The sequence below is a fragment of the Orcinus orca genome, chromosome 21 (assembly GCF_937001465.1).
Source record: "Orcinus orca chromosome 21, mOrcOrc1.1, whole genome shotgun sequence".
Classification (NCBI taxonomy): domain Eukaryota; kingdom Metazoa; phylum Chordata; class Mammalia; order Artiodactyla; family Delphinidae; genus Orcinus; species Orcinus orca.
The window spans coordinates 35,049,132-35,073,113 of record NC_064579.1 but is presented as its reverse complement, the minus strand read 5'-3'; the positions used below and the strand labels follow the sequence as shown (position 1 = coordinate 35,073,113).

Genomic DNA, 23,982 nt, shown 5'->3' with positions numbered 1-23,982 from the left:
AAAAGAAGAAATGCAAAAAATCAAGGAACATATATAAAGATAATCAGTCTAACTAGTAATTGGGGAAATGCAAATTAAACAATAAAGATGGAGGCGTTTCCACCCAGCAGACAAAATTCGTATTTTTCATTTTGTTGGACAACTTTGCTTATGTACAATGATCACGTACAGATCAAGAACACGGGGAAGATAAGCGCTATCCTACGGATGAAGTGCACAATGGCGAAACTCACTTGCAAGGCAATTGGCAGTAGCTACCAGAATTACAAATTAAAATACCCCGTGACCCAGCAATTTCATTTCTAAAAATCTGTCCCAAAGAAATATTTGTACATTTACACAGATTTATATGCAGATATACACACACAGGTTCACTACAGATTTGTCTTTATACTAAGAGCAAAAACAAAGAGAAACAACTAAATAATTATTAATTAGTAGTGGTAAAATTCATTAGGACAACCGTGTTTCTATTATAAAGTAGGAGATAGGCCTATATGTACTGACATGAAAAAATCTCTAAGTTACCCTCTTTGGCAGAATCAAATTTAGAACAGTACCTATCCCGTTTACGTTTAAAAACATAAATGTGCATCTAAATTCACTGAAGGAGGCGTACAAACATGTACTCTTTAAGTTGTTGACGGTGGTTACTCCTGACAATGAGAAGGTAGCACTTGTGTATGGTTACTAGTAATAACCCCCCCAGGAATGCAGAGGTTCTTAACATGGAGAAAGGGGACACTTTCTAAAGAGGTTCTGTACGATGCCCTTTGTTACACTGTGAACCTTGCAGTGGCAGCAAATGGCAATGGGTGTAAAATACAGGGGAGACTTTCAGTTCCAGCCTGTGTGGCTCTGATTTTCCTCTCCTTCTAAAACTCATTCAAGAAACAGTGATCAAACCCCATGTTCCTTTTGTACTACCAGGAGGCTACTGGGGTCCTTTGCTTCTGAGAGCACAAGCTGGACTTTTCTTTCCTAGAAGGGGATTCTCAGGGCTCTAAAACTTCTGTGGATAGTAAAAGCGTTCAGAGTAACCTGAATCTCTCCCTATAGTAGGATCTCATAGGGTCTTTCAAATGAATAGTAATTCCCCCTGCCCCAAATCATCCGCCAGGTGATTTTAAGGCTCTGAGACTGAGTGCCATTCTATATTCTGATATCTGGATTCTTTTTAAGAAGTACTTCGGAACTCTTGTAATTTCCTCCCTTCCCTCCCTCCCACCCTCCCTCTTTCTTCTTTTTTTAAACCATTTTTCCCCCCTCTTCCTATTTCTGTTACTATTTTATTTAACTTTTATTTTTCAATATGTTTTTTGGAGAACACAATTGTCTCATCCTCCTGCTAGGACTTCTTAAAAATCTATTTTCAAATATTTCCCTATTTTCATTTGGTAAATCTCCAAACTTAGACCAGCTCTGTCCATTCATCACACTCATTCTGAGGCTTACATTAAAATTTCATTCATTGTTTCCCTCCTCATTTTCACTGCTAGCACACTCCTGCTTTCTCCTGCAGTTTGGATCTTTCGTTTGTATTTTTCTTCCTTCCTTTCTCTCTCTCTCTCATTATGGTTTCTTTTTAATTTCTAAATAAGCTCAGTTGAATCTGAGCTTATTTAGAAATTAATTCAGTTCAATTGTAATCTCTACAATTATCAACCTCTGAAGATGTAAAAAAAAGCCTGTTTTAGATACATCTTCCTGACATCTTCCTGACTCCTGTTTTAGATACATCTTCCTGACTCCCACGAAGTAGCAACTCTGAAGGACAAAGAACAACTCTATCTACTTACAAGTAAGATGCATCTTTCCTGGCAGGATTTATACTTTGACACTCTACCAGCTTGCACAAAATTTAGGAAGAGGCTTTAAGTCATTCTTGGGCCCTCAACCATCCAATATGCAGGAGAGGGCTTGCATCCCATGCCTCTGGTCCCCACAGGGGAGCTATCCACTGGAGGACCAGACAGGGAAGCAAGATGTCAAAGGAAACTCTGACGAGATCTCCCGAATGAGAAGGACAATAGGAACATGGTAACCACTGCCAGAGACAATATATTTTGGAGAAATCATCTCATTAATAAGCGTCCTGAGTCTCTAAAACACAGAGCTTTCTCTGGCTAGCTGTTGCACTTTGATGCTTCCACAGCAGGACCACCATATGGGGAGCTGCTGAAAGCCAGGACACCCCCTATTGAATGAGACTTGTCGTAGGGTGACCAGGTGAAACTGACGATGCGCACAGAAGTGTTTGGGAGAGAGCTGAGAGCTGCCTCGTCAGTCTCAGGCATGGAGAGCATGTCCGGGGAGGCTCACCACTGGTTTCCTTGTTCTCAAGTGAGAAGGCTGGAATTTGGCAGGGAAGGGAGGAGAGAGAGACTAGAAGATTCCTTCTGAAACTAACAGAGTTCTACTAGCCATATGAAATGGTTATTGGAGTACACTGTCTGGTTACACTAAAGTCAAACGCTATCGGCAGCTATTTCATTCCGATAGTGGAATCTGTTTCTCTGCCTACCCACCATCCTTACCCCTTTATTCTGGAGACAGAACTTCAGTTTCCTTGTAGGGCAGGTGACCTAATTCAGACCAATGAGAGTCGGGCTCAGGCCAGGCCCAGGTCGCATGTAACCATTGAAAAAGGTGTCCTCCCTGCACTGGGCTTGTTATGCTAGAGGAATGTAAACCTCGAGCTGCCACCATTCTCGAGGAATGTAAACCTCGAGAATGGTGGCAGCATAGAACAAGCAGAGTTGACAGATGATTAACCCAGATATCTGTTACCACTGTCTGGACGCCTAGGTGCAGTTCTCTCCAAATTTGTCATTTATATAACCTGAGGATGGGGCAGTGTGGAGTCACTGTCTTCAACCCCACTCCAGACACACAGCATTTACTAGGGATCAGTTCCCATCTCTTCACCTGTCTTTTCTCTGATCTCAGCGACTTCACCAGCAGAGTGAGTTCCGGGATATGAACAAGACGTGGCTCGGTCTAGAGGGAGGATGACTTTGTAGGTGAAGATAAAGCTGAAGAAATACGTAAAAGCCAAGTGGAGGCCTGCAGCGTGGATCCCTTGCTCAGAAACCGTTTCCAATGAGCAAAGGATATCTTGTCCTTGCTTCCAAAGTGCCTACAGGCCCTGTGTGGAGATGTTCGCCACAATTCGCTGGTCCAGTGACCACAAGTTTCTGACGTCCACTGTGCGATTTAAAAGTTGACTCTCCCATAGCCCACCTCTGCCCTGATGTCTGCTCCAGCTGCCTCTGTGCGACACCTGGAGCTCAGATTTGAGAAGCAAAGGGGGAGACACCTTGTTGAGTCCACAGAGAGTGGGGATCTTTGTCAAGGCCTTTATGGTGGGTAAAAGATGGTCTTAGTTCTGAAAAGCTAATGAGTCTGTGTATGCAACAGCTATTTATTTGAGCCTTAAAGAAACAAGGTCCGACTGAACAGGAGATTTACTTCTCATGACCACGCAGGTGCTGCGAGAGTAGCTAAAGCCCCTCCGGAGGCTACCTTATTGGTAACCCACCTCTCTTGGTCCTCATTGCAGATTCCCCTCGAAGCCTGCTCTTCCTCATGCCTGCTAGAGACATAAAGGGGAAGCTGGCTCCACAGGCAGAGAGGGTCACCTATTATTTTTAAAAATAAATTTATTTTATTTATTTTTGGCTGCGTTGGGTCTTTGTTGCTGCGCATGGGCTTTCTCTAGTTGTGGCAAGCAGGGACTGCCTTCATTGCAGTGCGCGGGCTTCTCATTGCGGTGGCTTCTCTTGTTGTGGAGCACGGGCTCTAGGTGCGTGGGCTCAGTAGTTGTGGCATGCGGGCTTCAGTAGTTGTGGCTCGTGGGCTCAGTAGTTGTGGCTTGCGGGCTCTAGAGCACAGGGTCAGTAGTTGTGGTGCACGGCTTAGTTGCTCCGTGGCATGTGGGATCTTCCCGGACCAGGGCTCCAACCGTGCCCCCTGCATCGGCAGGTGGATTCTTTATTCATTTAGTGAGACCCATAGGTTGAGGATCTTTAGGCTTAGGCAGTAGAAATGCGGTGAAGCGGATTTGGCAAAGGAAGGTATATTTTGGAGGCGAAGGAAGATGCTTGGCGTAAGAAAAAAATATTTATTTCACTGTATGCGGCTGTCCTTTCTAAAATTTTTAAATATATCTTTTTCAGTTCTGGGAATAGTAAGCAACTTTCTTTGTGTGTGTGTGTGTGTGTGTGCATGTGTGCGTGCGTGCGTGTGTGTGTGTGTGTGTGTATGTTCTGCAAAGTTCTTAAAGTTGTGTTCTACAAAATTACTCAGACTAGACTAGCAGCTATTTGTATGATACGTTTAATTTCTGATTCGGGCTAAATCAACCTCTCTTCATCTTCTCCTCCTTCTTAGTTACTTAATGTGTTAAATCAAATTACTTATAGCTACTTTCTGGCTAATTCACCATTTTGACATCAAACTTAGTTTAGACAATAGATCTCTAATGGTACAGTTCCTACGTATCATAGAATTTCAAGTATAGTCCTTATTTTAAACATTCTGTTTTATTGTCCTCATATAATGATAATGATATCCTTAATTGCCAGATTATGTGTCTCGAGTTGGGGTTTGGTGTGGAAAATATTGTCTGTATACACACAGCCCATGCTTAAGTTCAAGGAACCCTCTAGCTTGGGTTATAAGGCACCCAGGTTACAATCTCAGGATATAATAAAGCTGGCACTGAGATTCCTTCTCAGAAGATCAACAAAATTAGGTTAGGGACAGGAATACAAATTATATGAGATAAGTAGAGAATCCACAGGAGGTCTTCTATCAGCTCAGATTTCCCCTTGGAGAGGCAAGTCTAGAGATAGCCTAGCTTCAGGCTGAGAAGAATAAACAAGGGGGGAACGAGGCCAATTCACAGCTGATAAATTTTGAGGAAAGAGAGAAACCTCCTTAGCTGATAACAGTACTAAAGAGTTGATTAGCCCCTCAGTTACTCTGCAGCGTCTCTGCAGACTTGGCCCTGCAGTTTGCTTCCCTCTGCAAGAGTCTGTAACCTCCTCAAGGTAAATCTTTTAGAAGACAAGTGTGAAATATCTGATCAAGGAGGAAGGGAAGGGACTTCCCTGGCGGTCCAGCACTCCGCGCTTCCACTGCAGGGGGCATGGGTTCAATCCCTGGTCGGGGAACTAAGATCCCTCATGCTGTGTGGCAAAAGAATAAAAAATAAAAGAGTAATTAAAAAAAAAAAAGGGAGGAAGGGAAGCTCTTCTTCCTCCCTGGGCAATAGAACACAGTGGGGTAGGGGCTCCCTGGGGGAAAGCAAGGAGGAAAGTTGCCGTCTGGGCTGGGGGTCAGAGAGGACTGATGCTGTGGTTCCTAAGACAGGCACATGGGCGCGCTGAGGAGGGATCGGGGCAACTGCATATCATTAGGCAGGAGGGGCTGCGAGGGCTAAGGACCACCTAAATCTATCAGGAGCAGACAGCAAAGGAGGCTTCAGCTCAGAACCAGTGGCTCAAGTTTCTCAAGAGCCCAGGTTAAAAGAAAACAGGGAAAATACTGACCAATGTGCTAGAATGAAAGGGGAGAATTGCAACTCTTAGGAAGTTGAGACACAAATAACGTTTGGTTTCAGAATGACTGTAGTGTGTGTGTGTGTGTGTGTGTGTGTGTGTGTGTGTGTGTGTGTGTGTGTTGGGGGCAATGGGGAGAGCTGACAGTTGGTTCTGGCACTCTGCTTCTGAGAGAGCAGTACAGGGCAGGCCTTGTTTTTACTGTGTTTCCCTTTATTGTGCTCCAAAGATACTGCATTTTTCATACATTGAAGGTTTGTGGCAACTCCGCATGAAGCAAAGGCCATCGCGCCGTTTTGCCAACAGCATTTGCTCACCTTGTGTCTCTGTGTCACGTTTTGGTAATTCTCACAATATTTCAAACTTTTTCATTATCATATCTGTGATGGTGATCTATGATGGTTTTTTGATGTTTGATGTTACGACTTTGATGTTACAACTTGCTTAAGGCTCAGATGACGGTTAACACTTTTTAGCAATATTTTTATATTAAGGTATGTACACTGTTTTTTAGACATAAGGCTATTGCCCACTTAACAGACTGCAGTATAGGGTAACTTAACAGTGTAGGGTAAACATAACTTTGATATGCACTGGGAAACCCCACAATTAGTGGGACTTGCTTTATTCTGGTACTTGCTTTACTGCAGTGCTCTGGAACCGGACCCGCAACATCTCCGAGGTCTGCCTGAAGTTAGGTCCACTCTATTTGGAAAGGAAAAGGCCATTCAACCTTCTCTGACAAGCTTTTATGAATTTCACCCAGTCAAAGGGAGCACTTTTGAAAGCAAAAGAAGGAAAATAGGATAATAATAGCTGCTACTTACAATATAATATATCCCTGGCAATACACTAAGTACTTTACAAACATTCTCTAGCTTAATCCTTCCAGAAACTTCTTTATCACTCTTTTATACATGAAGCAATTGAAATGTAAAGGGATAAGAACCTTGTCTAAGGTCACATAAGCACTACGAGTTGGAGGGAAGATCTGACTCTAAACCTGCACTTTTAACCAACACTATATTGCCCATGTGGACACTCCCAAAAGGGCAGGTGGAATGAAGGTGGGGGTAGGGAAACACACACTAACCCACACAGCAGGTGACCACAGAGGTCCAGACAGAAACTGAATCCTTCCAAAAACCTCAGTCCCAAAGGGACACCAAAACTGAACAGCTCCAGGGGCAAGTCCTCCATCACTGGAGACAAACACTAACTCTCACTTCTCTATTCTCTGAAATTGAAATACACTAGCACGGAGGATGTGCGCAACGGGGAAAATAATTATTTCTTAAGCCTGGGCTTTATGGGGTGGAATATCATAATCCTTTTCACAGGGTGTAAAGTTAAGGATAAAAAGACACTGGAAAGAAAAAGTAGACACTGGAAGTACAGCTTCAAGGGGATTGCTTTCTGTTCCCTTTTTTTTTTTTTCTTTTCATCCAGGCCTTCCAACAGAAGAGCTTGGGAGCTGTCTTGCACCTTTTGGAATGTTGCATTATTAAAATACTGCTTTAGAGCTCCCAATCTACAGGGTCCTAAAAACTGCACCAAGGAGAACTGTCACCTGGAGATTACCACGAGGAATGGAGAACAAGGTACATTACACGGTAGCTTGGTTACCTTGCCTTTTCCCTGAATGACGATAATCTTGCATTTGTCTCAGGGAAAATAGGGAGCAAAATCACCCTATCAGCACTCATACATTTTTCAAAAAATTTATTCTATGGGGATCGGATTTTTTTTTTTTTTTTTTGGCAACAGATAACCAGGTACCCGTGAGAACTCATAAACCTGAGTTCCAGCACAGGCTCGCTTTCCTGCTCAGCGTCTCTTACCTCCCTCATTGTCCTTGCTATCTGTGCAGAGGGTCTCCATGGCCACGTCACACCCTGCTCCCCTCCACCCTGGCTGGCAAACACAATGCCAGCCGTTTTGGTCCAGTGTGCATCTTCCATTGCTGTTGCACAGACCGGGGCACCCCTCTGTCAAAAGAGACAAAGAAGGACAACAGAAGTGATTTGAGTATTGAAAGTTTTTGCACCTCAAATAAACAAATGAGGGACACTTAGTGGGAACAGGCCTTTTGAAACAGCACAAATACTGTAATTGCACATGGATAGAAACAGCAACATTATCTAAGGAATCTCATTCTTATCCAAGTGGCATCTTTGATTGGCCTGACCCCTGAGACACCACTTACCTGTGCAGGACAGAAATACCTGCAATGATCCACTAAATTCCTGCAGGCCAGACAAAATTAACTTAAATTTTTTTTCTTTAGCAAAGCGACAAGGTTGGTTGTAAGGTGTGAAAAAGCGTCACAACAAGACCATCTCAGAAGCCCTAGAAAAGACCTTCAATCTGTTGTAAACAACACTGGCCACTGGTTAGACATGCCTTCTTAAAAGCACCTTGTTGCTTTCAAAAATTCCCTCTAATTTCAAAGCATGAAAGCAGGTATAAGGATATGAATGATGTTGAAAAGAGAACATTAATTTTATCTGGCCTCAGAGTTGCCGTATATTCATGTGAAATTACAGTGCATTAAATAACTGCACAAAGTATAGGCCAGTATTAATGACTATACTTTATGCCGAGAATACATTCCTTTTCACAGAATAAGCAAAGCCCAGGAAATAGTGAAGCAGCTTAGCATCTATTCTAACAAACATTAGGATTCAGGCTGCATACGGATGGGATAGGACCGACAGGATTTCCAACCGAATGTAATAGCTGTGCATATTTGATTACTTAGGACGGACAAAATGAAATACCATAAGGACCACAGTAAAACATCGATAGACCGAACAAAAACACGGTAGTCACGTGCTTCAAGACAGAGCGCGAAGAGTGATAGTTTGTGACAATCTCCCTAAAGCTTTTATGCTGTTACCTTTATATCCTATCTTGTCTGCTTTTATGGGCAAGGAGGGAAAATTTGGGAAACAATGAAAATAATTTAATATATCCAAAATCTATAATTGTTTCAGCCTAACATGACATTAAAAAAAAAAAATTCTGCCACTTCCTACAGATGATAACTGGCATGCAGCCAACATGATCTGTTTATGAGGATGACACTTGGGTAGATGCCGGTGCTCTCGTCTATGAGCGTGACACGACACTGACAGAAACGAGGATATAAATGCTCTAAAATGGCAAGAATAATTGGCTATTAATCAGATCTCTTTGGAAAGAATTACTTATAATTTGGTATAAAATATATATTAGTAAAAACAATACTTGCTCTGGCAGGTGGAGTTTGTTCTACAGCTTCTTATAATTAGAATGCTACTCTTGTTTTGGTGACAAAGTTTAAGGGAACAATCCGTTTAAGGATGTTTATTTTAAGTCTGTATTAAAAGAATTATTCATATCTTGGCTTCCCCTCCTCCACTGTGGAACTTGAAACGAAAAGATCTCAAAGAGACCTTCTGTCTCTTAAGATTAGAGTTAACAGAAAGAAGACTATTTTGACAGTCTCTTGTGGCTGGGTATGATGAAATTACACTTATGGATGCCATCAGGGCAGGAGATTAATTTTGCTGCTTCTTTTCCTTCAGACAATCACCATCTGTATTTACGGATTAGTCACCTAAAAGGTGAATTTTCCTTACGGATGCTTCTGTTTTGTTTTTAATGAAAAAAAAATAAGGGGTTTAACTGCCCCACTGACAAAGATGTGCAGCAGCTGACTGCCTGCACACAAGGACTTATTACATGAAAGCCTGGATATTGTCATGAATATTTTCATATTCTAATGAAAAGCACAAACAAGGAATAAAAAAATAGGTAATCTGAGGAGCAAGGGAAAGGGAATTTTCTCTTCTGAAAAATATGGTTTTCACTTATTTCTATGATAACTGAAGACAAAGAATCTGCTGTTTTCTGCTGAGTGGTGTTATCATTTGTTTTCTAGAATGCACAGTATTTTGTAGTTGTTTTAGAAAATCACAAAACATAAATTATGATATCACATATATTTCGAAACACTGAGAAAAAGCCAAAGAAGTTTCCATATGAGGATAAATGAGATTTCTCTCAACATATGTTAACCAGAATCTTCTTCAGATTGACAATTTCTTATTCTGTGATAAGAGTGAGCGTTCATGATTCTTTGATTTAGAATTTAAAGCTTATGAGCTGAATTGCCAACAATGAAGATCTTAAAGCCAAAAAAAAAAAAAAACCAGAAAACAAAACAAAAAAAACAAAAAACAGCAAATTACTGTTATCTTCAGTTTTTGGTTCCAGTGAAAACTAATGTTTTTACATAGGATGAAATCTGCAATAACCCAAACTTATAAAAATGAGACACAGACATTCAAGTCTCAATACTTTAAATCCAAAGGATTTCACATAATGTAAGCCTGATTTATAATTTACAAAAATATGCATGAAAACAGTCTATTTTCATACCTAGTGCAAGCTAATACACGGTTATATAAAGATATGTCAACAAAGAGCAAGTATACAGTACCTTTAACTATCTTATCCAAATAGTGAGCTTGAGAAATTAAAAAGGAAAAAAGAACAGACAGACATTTCAGAAGTGTCACATGGGACAAGGAAATTTTCAGAATTTACATGCAAATTGAGTAGCTGCAGCTGACATAAGACTCCCATTACATGACAGAGATGCACTTCATATCTTCTAAAAATGCAATATATTCATGTTTTAGAAAATGTAGTCACGATTCCAGGATATGCTCAGCATTTTCAGGAAAAGTATGCAGGTAAACTAACACTCCCTTTCCCAGATTATTTGGAATGGACCCACCCTGATCCTTCCCGAGAGTATACGAAAGCATAGCTAAGTAGAACAAATGGAATCAATTCTTTATTACTAAACAATTTTGGAAATTTACAACTATGAGATCTACAAATAATCAACGTTTTTTGGGGGGGAGGTGAGAAAATAATTCTCTTTTTTTCAGTTTGTTTTTAACAAAGTAGTTTCATAAGGGTTACACAGTGGAAGGGCAGAAAGAACACACCGAAGGCCCAGAGGAGCCATTTATGTATGTTCGGATGCTTTCTTCAATCTGCAAGATAAACCCACAGAAATTCTACTTCAGTCACCGTCTCTCTTGAGTTCCTTGCATATTTACAAATAATCAAACTTGGCTAATAAAGAAGAAAAAATAAAGAAGGAAACTGAGAGTCCTTGAGCAAATTTAATATGGTATTATGAAAAAGGCATGTGTAAGTTCTGTAGAATATGATTACCCAGTAGCCCTTGACCAAATGTCAGATGCACAGTGACGTATCACGTACACAGTCCATTAAGAAGTACAGACTGAGATCTTGTTTCTTTTCAGGATTCATACAGGAATAGGCTCTGCTGCTCACAAAAGCTTTGCCGGAACAGTCAGGATGAAGACTGAAGTCTTTTACTGTACCTGTCCATTTAATCTTTCATGAGCTTACAATTAGCCTACACCTTTCCTCTTGAACAGAGGCGTAAATATCTCTCTCCGTTCACTCACTGGAGAGACCTAATATATTCTTAATAAGCCGCAAAGCTTCTTGCTTTGCCAAGATTCATACATCCTTAATGGTCTAAAATTGCTTTTCAAAGATGCTTATGTTGATTATTTTTCATTATTGACATATGCAAGTGGTCGCAGAACTTTTAACAGAATGATTTAAACTATAACTTTCAGTTGAGCTACTCAAGTCTGGTAGTTCTGTCACGTGTGTAAACAAGACCATAAATGGTTTAGACCCATCTGTACCGTGTATATAAAAGGATGCCTCACTCTGCCACAGGATTCCATCAGAGGCTTCTGAACTGCATATAATAATAAGCATGTTTATGGCTAACTGACAATATATTGCAGGAGAAATTAAGGGGGAGGAGAAACAGTGTCAGGCACTAGTCTGAAATTACAATTTCATAAAAATAATTCTTTTCAAACATTAAAATAAAAATGTATTACTGTATAACATCATTCATATACTTTCTTAATAATTCCTTCCAAGCATTATATAATCCAGTAGTCCCATAAGAGCTCATTTAATACGGAGGATGAACACAGTGCCTTTAAACACGGTGGAGTTTCTGGTTCAGCTAGGGTAGTACTTCTGAGGGAATTCTTAGTTTATGAAAATTAATAACACTGATCAGAGTTGGAGTATAAGCCTTTGGCTTTTACATCTGGTCCACTTCAGTTAACACAATCAAAGTAAGGAACGTAATTAATTCTGATCTGGATTAGTAGTTTTAAAGGAGGAATAAATTAGAATCCAGCCAATCCCATTATTTCAGCAAACAGAATCAATTATGCAAAACAGTGGATTATGGGTAAAGGTAGGTTTGCCATTGGGCCAAGAGAATATCGAAAGTGGAGCTGAAATTAGAAAACATTTAAAGTATACAGCAGGTCAAATTTTACATAAAGCTTTACATATTAAAAATATTTAAAACACGTTTTGCAAAAAGTTGTAAAACTAACCATAAGAAAAATATCTGTACTGAAGAAAAAAATACAAAGATGTGTCATTTGCATTTTATATCATAGGGAATAGTTGAGGCTGATAGCTTAAGAGTAAGAGAGAAGGGGGGGAAAACCACCACCTATATTTTGGCCGCGTAGAGTAAAATTTCCAACAATACCACAGAAGCCTGGCTCTAAATAATGAAGAAGTTAAAAGAAGATGTCCATATATGAGGTTCAAATAATTATTAAAGATAATAACTGCAACAATAAAAACATCATTATATAAGCCACTGCAGGAAATCATCAGAAAAATGCAGGTATGTTGTAAAAAGCCATTAGCAACAATAATTGTAAAAAATAATACAGTATATTTAAAAAATTAATACACTTATCAATTGCTGAAATGCAAATTAAGTTGCAAAAAAAAATCACTTTGAAAATGAACAACCGTGTTCTGACACTAAAGGAAAGTCGTTCCTATTAGATCTACGAAGAAGTTTTAAATTTGTTTTATAGAAGAAAACTCTTATAAATATGAGCTCGAGACATATAAAATGGAGCCCTTTAAAAACTGTTCTCCAGTAAAATGCTGTATTCATAAAACACTTTCCCTGGAGTTTCAATTATTGATCTTTTTTTTTTTAAACATCTTTATTGGAGTCTAATTGCTTTACAATGGTGTGTTAGTTTCTGCTGTATAACAAAGTGAATCAGCTATACGTATACATACATCCCCACATCTCCTCCCTCTTGCTTATTTATCTTTTAAGAAGACCCCTGTGGGGTACAGGAGGTGAATGTTACCGTGTTTCCTATAAGATAGTGGTTCTTAATCTTTCTGGGGTCTCAGATCTCCGAGACAAGTGGTGAGACTTACGGATTCTCTGCGCTCGCCCCCTGAAAAACATGCACACACGCTCATAAGTGCCGCTTACGATTCTAGCATTTCAGGAGCTCTGGTTCCGTAACTTGCAGATTACAAACACCTGGCTGATATACTGTTGAGTCCCAGATTTCTAGCTCTAAGTGCTTTATATCATTCTCTCATTTAATCTTCACCACAACCCTACGATGTAAATACAGTTACACAGTAAAGACAGATGAAGAAAGGAGGAGAGAGGCAGTTTGTACAAGGTCACGGGCTAGCTGTCTAGGCTGTCTGGCTCTGGAGCCTGCTCTTAACCACTATGTCATAATGCCTCTTCTTAGACATTTAGAAACAAACAAAAATTTTTTCTTTAGTAGAAGAAATGAATGAAAGAATCTCAGAAGTACTGTGCAATCTTTCCTGACCTAACATGAATCTCAGCAGATACTTGTTCCCAAAAGCCATAGGGCAGCACCACCATCTTTTTGACGCCTTCTACAGGCCTCCTTGGGAAAGTGCCAGGTGGATCCACCTTACGTGGCAGAAGGCAGGCGAGTGTCTTCAAATGCCAGGGCTCATCCGATACACAGTCATCCCAGAACATAACAGATGAAACAACTGTGCCAGTTTCGAGCCCATGCACTGGAAGTCCTTGGTCTAATTGCCGGTACAGGTGGGCAAAGGCTCAGTGAAATCTGAGATGTGGGAGAAAGGTCTGGCTCCTCAAAAGAATTTTTATTCTATGATTAGCTCATAAACCTCCAATATCACCAAAGCAAATGACTGGTACTGTATCCTCTTCACACACTCCCCTCTAGGTGCTTCTTTTTAAAAAGAATTCTTTCTCTTTTCAAGGCCCCTGTTTACCATACTTCCCCCCCTTTACTTTTGGGGAAGATGCGTGGGGATGAACACAAATTGATTTACTCTTGTCTGTGCGGCTTAGTAAAGGACACGGATTCCACAGCCCCCCGGGAAGGAGCTGGCTCATAGCTCGTCTTCTCGTACCATTTTCGTTCCCAATGTGGAGTAGGGAGGAACAGCATCTTTTTGGAAATTCTACCTACATGCTGTGGCCTCATCTGCTTATCTATCAAAATTATGGGCAGCCCTGCTCCCTCCGTTTCCTCTAGTTAACTGATTCTTCCCGTTCTTCCCCCGAATACGTCTCGTGGATGAAGTCTAGGACTATAAACACCAGGGTAAATGTAAAATGAGAAGAGAAAAAAATCCAGAACTAGCCGTGATCGATTCACTTCAGTTAAGAGATTCCAGGAAAACGCAAGGCTTTAACAATATACAGACGTAGGAGACTTAATGTGTAAATCTTCCCCATTAGAAATGCAAACTCCATGGCCACGCTAATCACTGTATTCCCCTCTCCCGGCTCATAAGGGATTCTTAATACCTGCTGAAGAAAATGATTCAATGTACTTATCATGGTGGTCCTACTGAAACGGAGCAGGACTCTATAGCCCTCGTCCCCAGGTCCTCAGCCTGCCTTTTGTCTGCGGAAAAACTTTAGCTAAAGAATAAGTTTAATCAGAGAAGTGAGAAAACGCAGAAACAGAGGAAAACAGTCAGAGGAGACCAAATAATAGGAGTTTGGTCATTCAGCAGTCAAGGACCTTCAGCTCCTCAAGGGCTGCAGATCATATTCTGAGCCGTGTCCCATGAGCTGCCCTGTAGATACAAACACCCTCCACGAGCTGGAGGAGGACGGCTACAGGATGACCAAACTGAGGCCACGACATAAGCTACTCCACTTCACACAATTCCGAGAGCTGGCCTCAGAGCAATGGGAACAAACCCTGGAACTAAAGATCAACTGTACTTAAAACAAGCAAGGTGACGCCGATGAGACCATCACATTCCTGATTTCAGGGCGACTGTCAGAGCTGACCACGCTGTTCTGCCCCCGCCCTCCGCCTGTACAGCCCTGAAACTGCCCTTTAAAAGCCCCTGTCCTCTGAACAGCAATCGGGCGTTGGTTCTCGGACAGGAGTCCACCCTCTCCTCTGGTTGCCGGCCTCCGAAACAAAGCAACGTTTCCTTTCCTACCAACACTCGTCTCAAGAACTGGCTTTCGAGTGGCGAGCAGCTGGACCCGGGTTCGGTAACACTATGTCCTACGTGTGTTTGCAGCTCCTGGAGAAATTCTACGAATAACAGAGAGGCTACCTTGTGGGAAAGAAGCATATGTGAGCAATACCTCATTTACAATATCCTTCCCTTGCCTTCACCCATCTGTTCCTCTCCCCCCGCCCGATCGATCTATCCTAATCATATACAGCGGTACTAACAGTCACTAGCCTTTACTGACTGTTACTATGTGCTGAAAACTATGCCAAGCATTTTATATGAACTGGTTCATTTAATTTTCACCACTCTATGGGGTAATAGGTACTTTTATTATCTTCCCTACTTCACAAATGAAGAAACTTGAGGCACAGGAAATTACATAACTTCCTCAAGTGGCCAAAATTCCAACCAGGTGGTCTGAGACCAAAGTCCATACACTTAATAAACAAGCTCTACGTACAACTCAGCAGAAGCAGAACTGTGTACCTGGGTAAGATAGACGAGAAACATACCTGTTTTTGGATTGGTCAATGAATTTACCTGAATGAGAAAATAAGACCAAAAAAATGTGGAAATCCTTATTTCAACATTGACAATTAAAGAGAGATACTGGGAAGTAAGATTAAAATCCAAACAACTTGAAGTATATATCTGTGGACACAGCCTCATAAAGGAGGGTACTTTATGTACTTAAGAAATCTTTATAATGAGAACTGCTGTAACTTGTTCTAAAAGTCCCAAGTTTGGAAAACCGATCGGCAAGATATTAAAACTGAGGGATAAAACCAGGAAAAATTAGGGCTTCCCTGGTGGCGCAGTGGTTGAGAGTCCACCTGCCGATGCAGGGGACATGGGTTTGTGCCCCGGTCCGGGAAGATCCCACATGCCGCGGAGCGGCTGGGCCCGTGAGCCATGGCCGCTGAGCCTGCGTGTCCAGAGCCTGTGCTCCGCAACGGGAGAGGCCACAACAGTGAGAGGCCCGCGTACCGCAAAAAAAAAAAAAAAAAAAAAAAACAGAAAAAATTAAAACAAGTGAGTTTGAAAAATCAAAGACCAGAATCATTTCAGCTGATGTCTGTTGTATAAGAAATATTTGCTGAGTGACAGTTCCAAAGAAGGCTGCTCCTTTAAAAAAGAGGTCAGAGGAGTATATGTGCCTGTCTGGGGGAGAAACTGGGGTATTGGAGGTCTTCAGGAATAAGATTAGTTCCCACTTTGCTTTCCTTTCACTGTCAAACCGATTCTTCAAAACACAGAGAAGAAACAAAGGCAAACCAAGTTGGTTATATCTACGTTAGGCAGCTCACAAGGGAAAATATGCCAACAGTTTGACTGTGTGTACACAGTTGCTGATGTGTGTAGTTGTGATCTATTCACACTGTTTCTGCTGTCAACAATGTGCTTGGTTGGAGCACATTAAATAGGACAGTATTTCACTGCGCTATTGAATTCACTCTTGGGGATATCCTAGACACAGGCAAAGAACACAGAATCTAGAACGTTAGAAATATTTCTCAGTTTAATTACTGCACGAAGATCTCAGGGGCCCATCTCCAAAAGAGGATAATTCAATCAGATGAGTCCATAATAAAATACAGACATATCCTTCACCACGGTGAACACTGCAGAGTCCTCAGAGTCGAGGACAAGTTCTTATTTAGCATTGTGTGTTTCGTAATACTTTATCATACAGACTTAAAAATGATTCACGTTAGTATCTCATTAAAGTTATAAGTAGGTATCTTTCTTAGATTATTCATTTACCAATTTCTGTAGGATGACAGAAAAGCTACGGTCTGCAAATAAGTACATATTAGATCCATTTATTCCGATCAGCAACTGTTTAAATCAGTGTGCGAGCCACATACCCATTGATTTGATGTTCCTTAACTGATATGCACTGTACTGTTTTATTACTGACTACCCTGTCATAAAGGATTATGACACCGACATAATTTCAAACCCTGTAAAACAATTTACTCAGGCCCCTTAAAAATATGTCCTCTCTCACCACAGAATTCTCATTCTAAGATTAGATAAAACACTGCAAATATTTTATCCTATTTAGGGGGGTCAATTAATTTGAAATATAACAACTAGCAAGTGAGTTTTAACAACTAGGTTGTGCCAGTAAAGAAAAACGGTGTGTGTGTGTGCATATGTGTGTGTACGCGTGCATATGTGCGAGCACACGCGTGGGCACATGCGTTTGAAAGAGCTTTTGTTCCCCTAAAACTGGCAGCACATTTTTGAAAACCTGCTTCAAACAAATTGTTTTTGAAAGTTTGCACATTTTATTATTTTACTAGATTGGAAATTTGGTGAAAAAATTATCTGTACAATACATTGCTTCTAGCATGCACCTACCCAAGCAAAATACCATACTTCAGTTTGGAACACTATTTATGCCAGGACATTCCAAAAGAGTGAAATAATATTCTTCCTCGTTTAAGTCTTCCCAGAAGAAAAATCTGGATTCTATGGAAAAGGTGCTTTGAGATAAACCACACTTTTTCAAGTCAGCACTGCTGAAACAGTGCCAGGATAAGCTGCAGAACTTTGTACAGACAACTGGGAGAATTATGTTTGGTGTTTTCTCTCAGTTTAGCATTTCATGCCTTACTGTAGATGACATCTACATAACAGAAGTAACAGTGTAGCAGGCAGAATGCAGACAGCAGGCTCACTGATGCTGGCGCGCACGCAGTCTACGAAAGAGATGACTGTCGTTTGGCGTGTGATGCACGATTTTTGCGGTAGTCTTTGCACGTGGCGTAATTTCATTTACTGGACCATAACATAAACATGGAGTGGCACATGTCTCCTTCAGATTTTTACTCGCTTGAGTTCAGTGAATGACGTGAGCAAAACCACATTACCTTATGATTTCCTAAATTAAAAAAAAAATCAGGTATATTTTAGCACCCTGATTTGGGAACTAAGCTATCAGAGACAGTTCTTCACATTAATAAATGAAAATCAGACACAAATATATGTTACACTAATCAAATATTTGGACTTTGACATTCTGGTACAGTGAACTTGGTGACCGCAATTACCAAAGTGGTGTCTGTGTAGTGCTAGCAAGTCTTGTGGCAGGAAACCATGAAAACGATCTATTTGGTCAATATCAAAGAGTGTAATTTCTTGTCTACCATCATTACTTTTGTCTAGTCATAACATTTAGTATTTAAGAAAACTTATAGAATAAGGCGTGAATAAGTATGTAAAATATACTAGGTCTTTCCGTTGTCAATTTTTAAAAACTTTACCAGGAAAAATAATGAACAAAGTTGAACAATCTGTTTAACTTACTGAAGATAAAACTGTAATTTATTTGGAAAAAACTGTAGGTAAATAGCTCTTTTCAAAGGTGGTTTACAGAGAGAGTGTTTTTTCTTTATTTGCAGGTGTGAGAGAGTGTGCATAGATGTTTACCACTTGTATCCTGGGTATTAAACTTTTCTGAGACTTTTTTCATGAGCCGATACTGGTTACACAAGTCATCTACTCACTCTGTATGAGTGCTTTTCAGTGGTCAGTATCTATACATAGTTTTCAGTCTACTAAGAAACTGGAAATAAATTTAACTTTTAAAAAGAAGTGTGAAAAAAAAAAGTGTGAAGTTTTCAATAAGTAGTCTGCAACTTTCTTAAATCCTCTACAGTACAAATTGATTTCCTCTGAACTGTTTTTTTGTTGCTGCAATTGTTATTGTTATTTTGGCAAGCTATGGATCCTGTTATCAGCTATAATTCAAATTCTCCTGAATAAAAAAGTGACATTTTATTATTGATATATCACTGACATGGTTATTACTGCATCTGTTTCTACGACAATTCAATCGAATGTGACAGGTAGGTAGATATTATCTTTATCACAGAACAAAATTTAATTTTCACCTATTCTACTATATACATACATGCTAAAACAATTAAACAGTAATTTAGGAGGCAGCATAGTCTAGTGCTTAAGAGGAGGGGCTTGGGAACGGTTCATGTGGATTTGGGTTCTGGGTCTGTTACTAGCTGTGCATCCACGGAAAAGTTATAGAACCTCTCTGAGCCTGAGTTCTGTCAATCGAGATTTTAATAGCTTCCACTTGATAAGGCTGTTGTGAAAATTAAGTAAGATAATATATGCAGAGAACTTTGCATTGTGCCTTAGCACATAGTAAACCCTTAAATAACAGGTACTATGAATTAATCTTTTTAATAAAGACAGTTTAAAAAGGACAAAATCATGAAGTCACTGGTATCTTTTATGAGACTATGAAGAAAGAAAGAAATCTGACTTTAAGCAAAGCATCTCCGGGCTGCCAGTGATCTGTTTTCATAAGCCATGGGGACCACTCTGCCCCAGCGACGCCAGGATGGGCCCCCTATGCTCCACCTGCTTAAGATATACTCCCTTTGACGGGACCCTTCTTCATATGAACGGGCTAGATCCCAAAGTGGAGACAACTCCACTTTTGTGTCAAGAAGTTTTCTTACTCTCTGTCTCGCATAAACCCTGTGCTGATATAGATGCAAAGTTCCTAATCAAAATGTGATTCAGCTTTTTAGAATAAAGAGCACATCACAACTTGTCCTTATGTATTTCGTGTTCCCTCATTAGTGATTTGATTCGAGCAACGTAAATTAATATTTTTTAAAGGGCTATGTAAATCTTCGTATAATCTGCTCATAAATTCGGAAATACAAGTCACTTTTACAGTAACTACTTGGGAACTAAGACATTTAAATATCTTATTTTACATGCATATCATGATCCTTATCCTGCAATTTTGCTGAAAAGTTTTCATTCTGTTTTTCATTATGGAATGTATTGAGCAGACCTAACAGAATATAAACTGCTATAGCCTTTGCAGCACAATGATGTGAGTCTGTGTCACCATTTCTACATACAGGGGAAACCCACCTTCACTTGGCTGAGAAAAATGTTCCCAGTAGCTTGTGGGTGCCTTGCTGGTACGTGCAACCATAATCGCCCACCTAGGCTTTTACTCTGGGGCTTGTACCTACACTGGTCACAGATCAGAGGATAGTGCTTTTGTGGGCAGAAAAGAGTTAGGGTTTGTGCAGTAACCACATAGATGGTTTTCTCTTTGCTTTTTATGAGTTATATGGTGATCTTTTCCCTTTGCATACACCAATGTATTGGGAGTGGGTTTCTCACACGCATAATAATCACTACTGGGGACTCATCTTAAAACCCAAGAGTTGAATTGTCTGTGAAAAGCATTATTTTACACTTCACTGTTCACGTCGGGTCTAACTGATGAATACCTAACACCATTAATTCACAATTAGACCACTTATGCTTAACCACACGCTTTCTGTGCACACATATATAAATGTTAATTTTGGATAGAATGATCATCCTTCAGCAGCATAACAATTAAACAGCTGTAACCTGTCTCCTGTGTTAAGTGATGGAGCTGCGGGCAAGCTCCAGAAACAGGTGGTCTTACCCACCCATGCTTAATGTTAAAGACTTTTTTAAAAAAGAGGTGTTGGCAAATCAGAACAAGGAGGCATAGTTTTAATGCAAATCAGTCCATTTGCAATGGAGATTGCCCTAAAAACTAATTTGGTGTATAGGAAAAAAACTAAGCTCTGCTGTTAAAGGAAGACATTATATTCCATTTGGGTCTACCAGATTCCCCACGAACGTAATTATTTACTAATTTCACTCAACCAACAGGGTTTAATGGAAAGGCAGCTGGCAAAGGATTCGTATTTATGGACCTCCTTTGACTGGTCCTTAATGTATCCAAGGCACATGTCTGTTAAACCCCAGAAATTATGGCCATATTAGAGGCAGCCGTTTTCCAGCTTCACTAAAGAGGCACTCGAAGAAGAGAGGGTCAATGACCCCATCATGGAGAAGAGTAACAGAAAAAAATCGGCTCTAGTCACACCGTAATCTGTGAAAATAATATAGGCCATGGCTTTTGTACGGACCAACACCGTAACTTGTATTTTAAAAACAGGTAGGTGGAAAAGGAATGGTTTGAGATGAAAAGAGGCTATTTTCAACTTGTCACATTCGAGAAATGACACAGAGAAATTCTGCCACTGAAGAATACTAAGGTACCATTGCGGGAAGGAATAATCACATTCCTTGAAATTGTAGGCTTAATTCTTCCGCGCTTACATGAAACTAAATGCAAAGCTCTGATTCTTTATTTACTCCCTTAGGGTAATACGGATCTCTGCAGATGGTGAACATTCCTTAAAATCTACATGAACACTTCACCAGCCGGCTGGGGCTACGGTTACCTGGCTTGAGTTTGGGGAAGAACGTGCCTTATTTATAATCTGGCCCTAGTCGTGGTCCTTCTCTTCCTCACTAATCCTGTGAAATAGCTGATGACATATTATTTTGCACCTGGTTTCACTCCTAAACGCCTTGGACCTAAACTTCTCAATAAAAGGGTTCTGATGAACTTGGCAAGATTTAAAAGGAGCATCTTTCGCCTTTATTTCTGGTTAAATTACACAATATAACCAGTCAATTGAGCTTTCAAACCCCCTCTACACTAGATTTGGTGGAAATTAAGGTCTTAGATGATTTTTAAAAGATGCAAATCAATGAGGTGTTCCAAATTGAAAAAGATACTCTAGTATATTAGTAAAGGAACACAATGGCAGGCTTTTAATAAAACAATACGATATAAATTTGACACATAACTGGCTTTTATTCTGATATCCTATCTCTTCATAAACTTTTTAAACTATGGAATATAACATTTTAATTCAAAGGAACAGATTCAAAAATTTCTTTTGGATAATAATTATAATGTATAAATTGTTTCCCTAAGACACAGAGCACTTACACAGTAACATTTTGAGAGACTTAAAAAAACTAGCTAGAAAACCACTGAATTCATGGTGGGAAATAAACACAAGATAGTAAGAAAGGAAGGAATCAGATTTATCAAGCCTAAAGAAATCAGGTATATTTCAATGACACCTAAATGATCATAAAACAATACAAATAATCAATATTTTCTTATACTGCTCCCATTGGAGAAAAATGACAGTAGACTTAACCCTCCATTTTCTTTTTTTTTTTTCTGAACACATTGCCTCTAAAGCCAGTAGGCCTCACCGTCAGCTGAGCAGGAATAAGGTTAATTTATAGTAGCTCTTGGGACCCAAGTTACACCACAGGAAGCAGACTGGAGGGAAAATTTGTTCACAAATAACCACCACAGGATAGGATCCTTTATCACATGACCGTGAAGTACGTCAAGCATATTTCTTCTAAAGACCTCAAAACTCTCATCCTCATAGGCTATGTGTAAACCACCTAAATGGAAAGATCTAGGTTAAATCGAGACATACTCATCCACGAAACAATTACCTACATGCAGAACTGACTTCTGGAAGTCCTTAAAAAATGTCCCTTTTCTAAAGTATAGAACACGTGTAACATTTCCCAAAACAATGCGACTGTCACTGAAATTTACCTCTCAGTAGCACTCCTGCCATGTGAGAACAGAGTCTCGGCTTCAGGCTGCTGCCTCTCTTTTTAGTAAGGATAAATCACAGCATGAAGAACCAGACAGACAACAGTGGCACTCAAATACCTGATGTCAATAGCTGAAGGTGTTTAGGTACATTTACTCCCATTCTTAGGGGTAAAGAAACTGACGCCTAGGGAAATAAATCGTCAACACAATGAAACACATTTATCAGGACAGCTCTGGGGACTATGGATTTTACTGACGGTCACACAGTAAATAAGGTGCAAAAGTTATGTGAAGATTCTAATTCAAACTTTCCCCAGGATTTGTTTGATTTGAGAATGTAATTCTAATGAGGCTCTTGGGACACGATGGGACTTGTGCAGGCACAAATTAAGGGATGAAGGGATGCTGCAAAGTTAAGGTTGCAAGGCACTTCCCAGAAAGACGAGTCAAAACTAATAACCACTCTGCAGCTTTAGAGGATATGGATTGTCAAAGCTAGCAGAGATTCAGAGTGATTCAAAAACTTGGACAGGGACTTCCCTAGTGGCGCAGTGGATAAGAATCCGCCTGCCAATGCGGGGGACACGGTTTCGATCCCTGGTCCGGGAAGATCCCACATGCCGTGGAGCAACTAAGCCCGTGCGCCACAACTACTGAGCCTGCGCTCTAGAGCCCGTGAGCCACAACTACTGAGCCCATGTGTCACAACTACTGAAGCCTGCACGCCTCGAGTCTGTGCTCCACAGCAAGCCACTGCAATGAGAAGCCCGCACACAGCAATGAAGACCCAACACAGCCAAAAATAAATAATTTATAAAAAACAAAAACACTTGGACATACTGTATTATGGCTTAATATATGATGGAAACAGTCAAATTTACTAAAGTTTCAAATTTAGGCCAGTGGATTTGTTTTTTGTTGGTTGAGTCCTCTCTCTCTCAAAGGTTACTGAACACTGAATGAAATGACTACTTTCGCTTTAAGTACAGATCTGCCATTGTTGGCAATGCTGGGCTGCAGCTAATGGAACCCACCGGCTTCATGTCCTTTGATGCTGAAATTGGTACATGTAAAGAAAAACAAACGAACACAAGCGCAGCCTGAGCTCAGGCTCAGTAGTTGTGGTGCATGGGCTTGGTTGTTCCACGGCCTGTGGGATGTTCCTGGACCAGGGCTCAAACCCGTGTCCTCTGCATTGGCAGGTGGATTTTTAACCACTGCACCACCAGGGAAGTCCCAACACAGCTCTCATTATCCAAACACTTCTTCATAAAAATGAAACTAAATGGAACATGGTGACATTGACTAGTGAAATAAACACTATCTGTGATAGTTTAAAAAATCCTGAAACTCTGTAGAGGGCTGACAACCTAACAAAATAGGGCCTCCATCATTCAGAAAGGCCAGAGAAACTAGTTTTGCATTTTCAGAAGAGAGGAGATTAAGTGACCTCGTTAAAAAAAAAAAACAATTCTGAGGGGATTACAGAGGAGAAAGCACTGTATATAAAACTGTTAACTGAATAAATCAGACTCAAAT

The 23,982-nt window shown here is 40.2% G+C and overlaps 1 protein-coding gene across 2 annotated transcripts in view; it reads right to left on the bottom strand.

Annotated features, from left to right (window-relative positions):
- Window positions 1-23,982, bottom strand: part of LOC101287263 (teneurin-3) — a 188,336-nt gene that overhangs the window by 72,555 nt on the left and 91,799 nt on the right. Inside the window, exons 10-12 of one of the 2 annotated variants that reach the window (XM_049704146.1) lie at window positions 10,051-10,077; window positions 8,464-8,481; window positions 7,406-7,552 (exon numbers count right to left, since the gene is read on the bottom strand). In XM_049704146.1, coding sequence (XP_049560103.1) covers window positions 7,406-7,552; window positions 8,464-8,481; window positions 10,051-10,077 — 192 coding nt within the window. The remainder of the gene's footprint in view (window positions 1-7,405; window positions 7,553-8,463; window positions 8,482-10,050; window positions 10,078-23,982) is intronic. The other variant, XM_033407828.2, reaches the window with a different exon arrangement.